Source organism: Bos indicus, chromosome 18 (assembly GCF_029378745.1).
Source record: "Bos indicus isolate NIAB-ARS_2022 breed Sahiwal x Tharparkar chromosome 18, NIAB-ARS_B.indTharparkar_mat_pri_1.0, whole genome shotgun sequence".
Lineage (NCBI taxonomy): Eukaryota > Metazoa > Chordata > Mammalia > Artiodactyla > Bovidae > Bos > Bos indicus.
In genome coordinates, this window is record NC_091777.1 from 48,627,446 (window position 1) to 48,638,622 (window position 11,177).

The following is an 11,177-nucleotide window of genomic DNA, read 5'->3' on the forward strand; positions in this document are numbered from 1 at the left end:
CGGGCCTGCCCCCTGCTGGACACTGCGCGCCAAGGAGAAGCTGGCCAAGCCGTGTCCATCACGGTTTATTGTTTCTGGAACAGTGGCCGCCCTGCTGGGGGGCGGCCTGTGCAGCTGGAGATCTCAGCACCTCGGCGAGGGCGGGGAGGGTGGGAGGGGCACGGGCTGCGGGGCGCCCCCGATGGCCGGCAGGTGGCCGGGAGATGAGCTGTGGCGGCATCGCCGGTGGGGGTGAGGGGGCGGCGGCCGCCGGAAGCAGCAGCGGCAGGAGGCGTCGCGAGGCCGCCCTCACCGCACCAGGTGAAAGGTGAGCCAGTACATGAGCAGGGGCTGCGCCGCCGCCACCGCCATAGTCAAGTACATGCGCAGCTGGTTCCGCGCCCCACGCACCGGGATGCCCTCGGCCGCCGCCTCCGCCAGGATCTTCAGCCGCAGCGTCCGGATCTGGACCGGGGAAGGTGATCACTCTTGAGCCCGGCCTCCTTCGGGACTCCAGGTTCCCCACCCTTCCTTCCTAGAGTGGCTGGGCTCAAGTCTGCTTCTGGGGGCCTCGGGTTTCTCCTAGATCTCCTAACACACAGGGAGGACCTCCTTGTCCTCCCAGGCCTTGGGAGAAAATGTGAGGGTTCCAAACGCAACTGCCAAGCCAGGGCCTTAAGTTGGTGAACACCCGGTCCAAAAGGATGGCCAGACTTGGCCCTTTGGCCACCATCAGCTTGTGCTGCACTTGACGATTTTTTAACGCAAGTCAGAAATGCCATTTTTTCTCCCCAACTGTTTTGTTTAAACCGCCCCTAAAGTTGTAAATAATGACATGTAAATTGAAGTTTATCTGTGGGGCAGATCTGGCCCACCAGTCACTAGCTTTTGCTCTCTGCTTCTCACACTTTTCATACATTCATGGGGTTCTCACGGCAAGAATGCTGAAGTGGTTTGCCATTTCCTTCTCCAATGGACCACGGTTTGTCAGAACCCGCCACCATGACCTGTCTGTCTCGGCTGGCCTTACACGGCATGGCTCATAGTTTCACTGAGTTACACAAGGCTGTGATCCATGTGATCATTTTGGTTAGTTTTCTGTAATTGTGGTTTTCATTCTGTCTGCCCTCTGATGGATGAAAATAAAGAGGCTTCTGCAAGTTTCCTGATGGGAGGGACTGGCTGTGGGGAAAACAGGAGTCTAGCTCTGGTGGGCAGGGCCATGCTCAGTAAATCATTAAATCCAATTTTCTGCTGAGGGGTGGGGCTGTGCTCCCTCCCTGTAGTTTGGCCTGCGGTGGCCCAATCCTAGAGTCTGCAGTCTTTATGGTAGGCTATAGGCTCTATGGTAAGGGTAAGGGTGATCTCCTCAAAAAGGACTTATGCCAGCATGCCACACGCTTCCCGGGACTGCTACTATCAGGACCCTGCAGCAGGCCACTGTCGACCCACGCCTCCGCTGGAGACTCCCAAACACTCACAGGCAAGTCTGGTTCAGTCTCTTGTCATCCAGGAGAAGGGGGCGAAAGAGGATGAGATGCTTGGATGGCATCATTGACTCAATGGGCATGAGTTTAAGAAACGCTGGGAGACAGTGAAGGACAGGGAAGCCTGGAGTGCTGCCGTTCATGGGGTCACAGAGAGTCAGACATGACCATACGACTGAACCATCTAACACTTGCTCACACTGATACTCTCAGTACCCTGAAGTGGAATCATTATCACCCCAGTTTACAAAGGGTTTCCCTGGTGGCTCAGTGGTAAAGAATCTGCCTGCCAAGCAGGAGACAGGTTCAATCCCTGGGTCAGGAAGATCTCCTGGAGGAGGAAATGGCAACCCATTCCAGTATTCTTGCCTGGGAAATCCCTTGGACAGAAGAACGTGGTGGGCTCTACAACCCATGGGGTCACAAAGAGTCAGACATGATTTAGCAGCTAAACAACAACCACCTTTTCAGAAAAGGGGAAACAGGTTTAAAGAGAGGAAGTGAGCTGCCCAGGATCCAGCAAGGCCTGGGGTTAAAGCCAGGCCTCGTGTATCCCAGGGGTCCTAACCAGCCCTTCTATACCAGCTGGAAGGACTCTCAGAGAAGCTACTTCAAGGACACTATACTCTTTTCATCCTAAAGGAAATTCTGGAAGGAAAGCCCACCGTACAAGAAAAGCGGAGTGAGAGCCCACTGGCTGGCCCCTCCTCTCCCTTCAGCAACCCCCCAGACATCCCCCTCTTCTGGGAAGCTCTAGACCCCCAGGCTAGGGCAGCCACTCCAGGACTCCTCAGGTCACCAGTATGGCTATAGGTCTAAACTCCCACCTGACATCCCTTGCTCGGATGACCTGAGGGACCCCCAACTCTGTCTAGAAGGCCTGTGCCCAGAGTTCCACCCTCCCTTGAGCCCCAGCTCACCATGAACACAAAGATGGACACGCAGCACCAGCCCAGCACCAGGTAGTAGCCGATCTTCCCAAAGAGCAGGCCCATGAGGACCCCTCCAATCATCCTGTGGGGAGACGGGGGAAGGCTGGTCTGAGGACGAGGCCCCGGGGCTGGAGGCTGGCAGCGGGGAGGCAGGGGGAGTACTCACCCAACATACTTGTAGCCCAGGAAGGCCACCAGGTCGATAGTGCTGAGGTCTGTGTTGACAGTGATGAGGTAGAGGCTGAGCAGGATGGCCAGCACCTCCACTGTCAGCCAGGCCAACGCCGAGCTTGCCTGCAGCCCCAGGAGGTCTGGAGAGAACCTGCGACGCCCGAGCTCTGTCAGCCAGCTGGCTGGCCCAGACCCTCCCAGAGCAGGGGGGGACAGCCTCTGGGGGCAGGGTGGGCGCTAGAGACCCAGCAGGGACCAAGATGGATGCGGGCCCTGTCCTGGAAATCCCATCCCGAGTGACAGACAGCCCAGAGAGGTGAGGCCAGATGTGGGGAAGCACAGGGCGGGGCAGGTGTGTGACCCCATGGGGAGGGAGGATGTCCGAAAGGAGGGGGCACTTGAGCTGAGGCTTGAAGGAGTAAGGAGCTGATGGGGGAAGGAGACCTCTGCCATATCCCCAGCCTCAACAATTCATGGCTCTAATGACAATAGTTTTCCATGCCACGAAGGTAATGAACAGGGGTCTGTGAGCAAGAGGTGGGGGCCTGACCCAGGCTGGAGGGTGGGGAGGCTTCCCTGAAGCAGTACCAGCACAGGGGAGACATAAGGAGTGGGGAGGAACACACTCCTCAGCAAAGGGAGCCAGGTGTGCAAAGACCCTGGGGAGGCAGCCCAGGTCCTTGGCAGAAACAGAAAGAGGACCAGAGTGGCTCAGCAGAGTGAAGGGAAGGGGCAGAGAGAGACTGCAGGCGGGCAGTGATAGGCTCCGGAGCTGGGGCTTGGTCTGGGGACAGCTTCTGAGCAGGGGGCGGAGGGGGGTTGGCATGGCCAGGCCCACCTCTCAGAGAAGACCTTCCTGTTGTAGTTGGGGTGCAGGAGGTGTGTGGGGGCCGGGCAGTTAGTTAGGAGAGGCCAGGGGAAGGCTAGATTCAGTGTCACCCGCCACAGGGTGGGGAAGAAGAAAGAGGTGAAGGTAACCCTGAGGGTACACCGAGGGCTCTGTCTTGGGCTAAATGGCTACACGGTAGGACTGTTCTGACCCAGGGGAACCAAAGAGACCTTCTTGACTGTCCCCCCCGCACCGCAAACCCCACACCACTCAGCTGACCCCAGGTCTCTTACCTATCCTGGGTCCCCAGCGCCAGGCCAGCCACCAAGACGTAGGTGATGAAAGCCATGGCTGTGGGAGGCAGACACACAGACACTGGTCAGAAGAAGGACCATCGGGGCCTCCGGGCACCTAAACGTCTGCCCGAGACAGGCCCGCCCGGAGGGAGGAGGTCGCCGGGTGGAGGTGGGTGGGATGAAACCTGGAATGTAGAGGTCAGGAGCGTTGACGTCAAAGCGGGGGGCCACCGGCGTGTCCTGCTGGTACTGCACCTCCCAGTCCTGTGGGGAGAGTGGGGGGAGCAGGCAGGACCTGGAGCGGGGTGCCTGCCCCTGTGCAAGCCCTCTCTCGGGGCCAATCTATCTGGCCTGCCCCTCAGTCTCCTTTACCCCTGCCCATCATGTGCCCTGGGGGGCCAGTGCTCACCTGGTGTAGGTAGGGAAAGACGAGCAGGCCCAGCTTTTTGCCTACATACATGGTGTCCACGGCGAAGTAATACTTGAGCTTGGTGACAGGAATGAAGCGGTCGATCTGGGGAGGCAGAGCTCAAACCTGAAGCCCCAGCCCCACGGCCCCTGCCTGCCCCCCACCTCCCACCAGCCCGGCCCACTCACGTTCTTATCCACCAGCTCCTTGCCCTGCGCAGCGAGGCTGCTCCCATAGGCCATGGCCATGTTGGACACAGGATCAGCCAGGAAGGCCCCCTGGGGCGAGGCGGAGGCTGCAGGGTAGCCCAGGCCGCCAGGCACCCGCTGGGCCCCATAGCCCCGGCTCTGGGCTGAACTCGTGTCATCAAAAAGCTGGTGGGGGTCAGCCATGCCTGGCTGGGACACAGGAACCCTCCGCTTCGAGGCTGCAGGGGAAGAAGGGTAGGAGCCTTATTCATTTGTCAGGAGCTCTCCCTCTGGCTCCTGCTACAGTGGGGCACTGGTTTGGACGTCAGATGGGTTGTCTAACCAACTATGGTGTTAGAGAAGACTCTTGAGAGTCCCTTGGACTGCAAGGAAATCAGTTCTGAATATCTACTGAAGGACTGATGCTGAAACTCCAATCCTTTGGCCACCTGATGCAAAAAACTGACTCATTGGGAAAGATCCTGATGCTGGGAAGGATTAAAGGGAGGAGGAGAAGGGGACGACACAGGATGAGATGGTTGGATAGCATCACCAACTCGATGGATATGAGTCTGAGCAAGCTCCGGGAGTCGGTGATGGACAGGGAGGCCTGACGTGCTGTAGTCCATGGGGTCAGACACGAGTCAGACACGACTGAGCGACTGAACCGAACTGAACGTAGGGTTGTCTAGTCAGGTCTGGGTGGCCTCTGCCATCCATCCACCCATCCATCCATCCTTCCAGATAACGATGTTGATGATGAGAGTGACGGCCACTATGTATGGGGTTGACTGTGCACAAATCCTCTCCTAAGCCTTTACAAGCAAAGTCTCTAGACAGACAGCCTCTCTTCCTGTTCCCTCTTAGTCATTCAGCTCCAACCGCAGGGGCCTTGTTGCTCACTGAACACACCAGGCACTGTCCATCTCAGGCCCTCTTCACTGGCAGTTCCTCTGAAGCTCTTGCTTCAGACACCCTCAGGACTCCCTCTTCTCTTCGAAGTCTTGGCTCCATGGCACCTTCCCCAACTATCCTGTCGACAACAGCATCTCCCTTGGTAACACCCCGCATTCCCTTTCTGCGCTTAATTTGTATCTATAGAACTCAGCACCAGCTGACATACTAGCTGTTTAATTTCTCTTGTTTCACTGTCTCCCTCACTCCAATGTGAGCTCCCCAAGGTAAAGAGTTCTGTCTTGTTCGTGGCTGAAACCCTAGCCTCTAGAACAAGGTTGGAGTAGATACTTGATTTAAAAAAAAACAAAAACCTGATGAATGAATAAATGGCCATTCCCATTTTACAGATGTGGAAACTCAGGCTCAGAGAGGCTAAGTGGGGACTTCCCTGGTGGTCCAGTGGCCGAGATTCTGTGCTCCCAATGCAGGGGGGCCTGGGTTCAATCCCTGGTCAGAGAACTAGATCTCACGCGCGGCAACTAAGACCTGACGTAGCCAAGTAAGTAAACAGATAAATAAATAAAGAGAGGCTAAATGACTTGTGCAAAGGGAGTGACAGGGCAGGATTCCATCCCAGGTTGGCCTGTTAAATATTATAATAATTAAGCCCCAACTGACCACTGAAATCACATCAGGCCATGTTCTAAACACTGTGGATGAACTTATTTAATCCTCACAATAACCCATTCTGTGCTGGTGATACTATCATCCCATTTTACAGATGCTGCTGCTGCTGCTAAGTCGCTTCAGTCGTGTCCGACCCCATAGACAGCAGCCCACCAGGCTCCTCTGTCCCTGGGATACTCCAGGCAAGAACACTGGAGTGGGTTGCCATTTCCTTCTCCAATGCATGAAAGTGAAAGGTGAAAGTGAAGTCGCTCAGTCATGTCCGACTCTTCACGATCCAATGGACTGTAGCCTATCAGGCTCCTCAGTCCATGGGATATTTCAGGCAAGAGTACTGGAGTGGGTTGCCATTGCCTTCTCCTTTACAGATGGGATGCCCCCAAAGAGGTTCAGGTCCTTGCCCCAAATCATAGAGATAGCATGAAGCAGAGCTGGGTCTTAAGTTTTCGAAAGGTCCCTCTGCTTCATATGGGGAACAGGCTGGGGAGGCCGGGTTAGGGAGAGGAGAGGAAAGAGGCGAGGAGATGGTCCAGGTAGGAGAGATGGATGAGGTGGGCATTGGGAGGGGGGCAAGGGGGTCACTGCTTCTGGATGAATCTGGAGGTAGGGCAGGATTTCGGGAAGTGTGCTTGGCTGGGGGAGGGTAAGGAAGAGGGAGGAATCCACGTTGTCTTCCCAGATTCTGGCCTGAGTGGGTGGGGTGCTGTCTACGGAGATGGGAAATATGAAAAGGGCGGATCTGAACCCAGCGCTCTGGCTCCAGCACCCTGACCCAAAGCGATGCCTCCACAGCAAATTTACTGAGTGCCTCCTCTGTGCCAAGCGCCATGGTGGGAAAAGGGCAGTAGGATTACAATGGGATGGGGGAGAGGGGTCAAATAATCCACATCATGGCTTTCTCCACACCTCCATTTTCTTCTCAGTGGAAAGGTGTCCACTCTGGGGCAGAGTGACACTCATAAGCTGCTCAGCCCCTGGCCTGGCCCATAGAAGAGTGATCCATCTCATCACCTGTCATCAGTTATTAGCCCCTCAACTCTTCCTCTTCATTATGTGTAGCCTGAAAACAGACCCAGGGAAGTCCTCGATCTCAAAGCCAATAGCGCCAGCCCTGGCCCACTTGTCCCTGAGCACCACTTCTCTTTCCCTCTCCCACTTCTGGCCAAAGGGCTGGTTTCCTGAAAGCTTTGGCATAAGCCCTCCCTTCCTCTTTGTCACCACCTCTGACCTTGGCAGTTGGGGTTCTGCTCTCACTGGTCCCTTAAATGCACCAGCATGTAAGGCCCTTGGCAGCACAGAGGCCCTTGCCACAAATGCCAACCTCTGACTCAGTATCTGCTTTCCTGGCTTCTGAGACACCGTACTACCTTTTTCTCTCTCCTGTTGGAGTCCCACAAACATCGACTGAGCCCCTCTGTGTGTTAGGCTCTGCTGGCAGGCAAAGTGGATACAGCAGTGAACAAAAGGGAACCGCTCACGCCCTTATGGAGCTGATGGTCCGATCAGTCCCTCAGTCACTGGTTTCTCTCCAGCTCCCTGAACTGTGTGACCCAATTTTTCACCCTTACCCTTGTCTTCTGCCTCTTACCTAGGGCAATCTCACCACACTCCAGGCTTTCAAAGCCACCCACCTGATGCCCTGGGCTGTCTCTAGCCACCATATCCTGCCATGGCCCTCTGGCTACCCCTGGGCCTTTACCTCTGACATTGGTTCTCAGCCACCATGTCTCAATGTTACCCTCCTTTCTCAGATTTTGTCATCTTGCACCTGAATTAAATGTCCTACCAGGTTCCCCTGTTCATCCCTGGACCCAGCAGAGATTATTTCATGCCCTCTGCCTAAGATCATTGCCCACTGCACTGAGAATAAGACCCAAATGCCTATGAGGCCCTGCATGACCCAGCCCTGCCAACCACCCTGGTTTGTTACCTCTCTTGGGACTCATTCCACCTGGCCACAAGGGCCTCCACCTCTCGGGCCCTGACCCTGCCAAGCTCCTCGCCTCCTCAAGCTTTAGAATAGACAGTGCTATCACCCTAGAACACGTTCCCACAATTAACACCGGCCAATAGAGCACCTGGCCTCAGCTCAAAAGACTCCTTCTTAAGAGACCTTCCTTATCCTCCATATGAAGCCCTAGCCCTACCTTGCTCTTTCTCATAATATCCAGTGGTTCTTTTTTCTCTTTTAAGCAGTTAATACAATTTCTAAATCTATCTTGTCTACTTGTTTACTCAGCACAAGCCTCCCAGGCTTTTCCCTCCCATCACAAATCCCCTTCTCATTCCTCCTCATCAGCTGTATCTCTTCCAGGAAGCTTCACTGACATGGCAGGGCTGGGTCAAGTTTCCTAATCTGGCTAACACACACCTCCATCCCAGTCATAAGCTCTCTGACTGTGCTTCCCCCATCCCAGCCCTGAGCCCTATGCCTGCACATAGCTCCATCACACTAGACTGTTGCTGTCTTCCGCTTTGTACTGGTAGCTCCATGAAGACAGGAAGCAGGACTGATGGGCACGTCTGTGTCCCCAAGATCCCCTACTAGAGGGCCAACCAGGTATCTTAACAACGGTTGAAGGGAGGAATGCAGGCATCATGACTTGAGGCCTACTCAACTCCCCCCCACCCCATCAATTTCCAATTTACTCCCTTTACAGTTCTAATTACTTCCCAAATTATCTTGCTGACTAGTTTACTTCCGAGTGTAGTGTCTGTCTGCCCACTAAATTCTGCGCTGTAAGTTGTCAAGTTGTAGGCTACCACTGGGTATTCAAATTCCACCAGCACAGGGCCTGGCACAAGTGAGTTGAAGCAAGATACGCTGAATGAATAAATGAGATGCACGGACGCTCCTGGAGATGAAGAGGAACTAAGAGATAGAAATGCACAGACACGGGAAAACAGCACAGTAAATCCAGGTTCAAATCTTAAACGAGGAGTAAACGCGGCCCTCTGCGATCACGTAGGGCTATAGGACTATAAACGCCTTCCTATGGTGCGTGGGCAACCGCGCAAGGCCACGGAAGGGCGGAGAGCGGCCAGAGGGCTAACTACAAATGAATGGAAGTCGCGTTTTTCTGCACATCACACAATATCTTGCCCAAACTTGTTTTCTTCTAAAGGAATTTCCTAAAGAAAAGAAGAATCGACCCCAACGCGCCCCCTACCCGACCTGGCATCCCTGCGCCGTGCACACGTCGTAGCTCCCTGACCTCGTGAACTCTGACCTGTGGCGACCTCGCCAACTGCCGAGGCGGCCCCGCCACGCCCCGCCCTCCCGATCGCTTTGGTCGGCCACGTACGCCACTTACGCTGCCGGGGCGTCCCCACCGCCGCCAAGCCTCCCGGGTTCATCTTTCGCCGCCGTAGCCGCAGCCGCCGCAGCCGCCGCCCCAGCCACGGTTCGAAATGTGCCCGCCCGGCTCCCGTAACCACGCCCTACCGGCAACACGGCAGCCAATGGGCGCCTCGATCGCCCAAAAGCCACGCCCTCTCACGGCGGCCTAGAGAAGTTGGCGGTAAGAGGAGAGTTTGGAGGCCGGTGACGTAAGGCAAGAGTCAGGCCTGCAGGGCAAGGAGGGCGGAGCCGGGAAGAATCCGTGTAGTGGGAGCTGTCGTGCATGCTGGGAAATGTAGGTGTCGTGCGAAGAGGCCGATGGGAAATGGAGTTCTCTGTAAAAAGCGCTCAATTTAGCTCCTGAGAGCACTGGGGAGCCAGAGAAGGGTATGGAGCAGGAGGAGACACATTTGTATTCCCCAGCGGCTAAGTGGAGTTGTGCGGGCTCTAAGGCTTATATAGTTTTGCCAGACTTTCGGTATTAAAGTGATTATTTAGAGTGACAAAAGGACATCCAGCAAGTTAGATGGGAAGAACCAGTTGTCTTTTCTTGAGGTGTATTGTTGAAAAACAAAACTAAACCGAGAAAATATGAAAACCTCGCGAGCTTTATTCAACAACTTATGAATTAGGCAGCTTCACATCTAGTAAATAGGAGGGAGTTTATAGGAGTTGTACAAAACGCAGGGGTTTTATGAAAGGAGGCAAGGAAGTTATTAACAAAAGAAAAGGAAGAATTGTTTCAGGCCAGGTCACCTTCTTTTGGGGGGAAGGTGAGAATCTATCTTGTAGAATACTTCTACCTTTGTAGGTGGGAGTTGGGGGTGGGAGTGGGGAGTGTAGAAATGGAGAGGTCCCACACGACAGATTACCTCACTGGTGCTGACCAGGAAATTCCAAACTGGCCGATTAAGATTACCTTCCTGGGGAAGGACAAAATTGCAACTAGGTCAGATATTAAAATCTAGGTTCGGTATCATGGGGCTTCTTTGGTTGCTCAGCTCTTAAAGAATCTGCCAGCAATGCAGGAGACCTGGGTTCGATCCCTGGGTTGGGAAGATCCCCTGGAGAAGGGAAAGGCTGCCTACTCCAGCATTCTGGCTTAGAGAATTCCACAGACTGTATAGTCCATGGGGTCGCAAAGAGTCGGACATCACTGAGCGACTTTCACTAATGTGTTGGTATCATGGGGTTTAGCACAAGTGGCACATTTGGGGGTCTCTGGTTTTCTTTTTTAACACTATCTTTAGACATTTCCCCAAATATTCATAAAAATGCTCCTGTGTTGCAACCTGGTTTTCCTGGTTTGCCAAAAACATTATGACCCTCCACAACTGAGCGCACACAGGCGCACCTGCTAGTGAGGAGCACTGAAAATTGTTACCTTAGTTTCTCCTGTGTCTGCCCTCTGTCTCTCCCTGTCTAACTCTGTCTCCTCTTTCTCCCCCCTCAGCCTCCCCTTTTCTGTCGCTCAGTTCCTCCAGTTATCTCAGGCAAAGATAATGGTAGAAATGACTTCTGAGGAGTGATAGTATTCCGGAAGGATGTCAGCAAGTGACCCTGTCACTGTGGCTTTCCCTTTCCTCCTGTGTATGAAGTTATGAAGTTGCTTAGTCGTGTCTGACTCTTTGCGACCCCATGGACTGTAGCCTACCAGGCTCCTCAGTCCATGGAATTTTCCAGACAAGAGTACTGGAGTGGGTTGCCATTTCCTTCTCCAGGGGATCTTCCCAACCCAGGGATCGAACCCAGGTCTCTCGCACTGCGGGAAGACGCTTTACCCTCTGAGCCTTTTCTGGGGAACTTGAATACTGTTCTGGTCTCTCAGTTATGAGTCCTGGCTCCACAGTCCTGTAGGCATCGCCATCCCAGCCCCTGTCTCTCTGCTTCCCTCATCACAGCCCCTGATCCTCTGATCTGTCACTCTGCTGAAGTGCTGGGAGCCCCCTGAGGGCAGGACCC

The 11,177-nt window shown here is 54.4% G+C and overlaps 1 protein-coding gene across 3 annotated transcripts; it reads right to left on the reverse strand.

The window, feature by feature from the left end:
- Positions 1-49: 49 nt before the first annotated feature.
- YIF1B (Yip1 interacting factor homolog B, membrane trafficking protein) lies at positions 50-9,333 on the reverse strand. 3 transcript variants are annotated; one of them, XM_019980094.2, is made up of 8 exons: positions 9,190-9,333; positions 4,292-4,530; positions 4,104-4,208; positions 3,880-3,958; positions 3,692-3,749; positions 2,565-2,720; positions 2,387-2,480; positions 50-444 (listed from the first exon to the last, which is right to left on the reverse strand). In XM_019980094.2, the coding sequence occupies exons 1-8, from the start codon at positions 9,230-9,232 to the stop codon at positions 289-291; spliced, it is 930 nt and encodes a 309-aa protein (XP_019835653.2). In that variant the 5' UTR covers positions 9,233-9,333; the 3' UTR covers positions 50-288. The 3 variants fall into 3 exon arrangements, with proteins under 3 accessions (XP_019835653.2, XP_019835652.2, XP_019835654.2); XM_019980093.2 differs by having other exon boundaries at positions 9,181-9,323; XM_019980095.2 differs by lacking the exon at positions 9,190-9,333 and adding an exon at positions 9,051-9,125.
- Between the last annotated feature and the right edge of the window lie 1,844 nt (positions 9,334-11,177).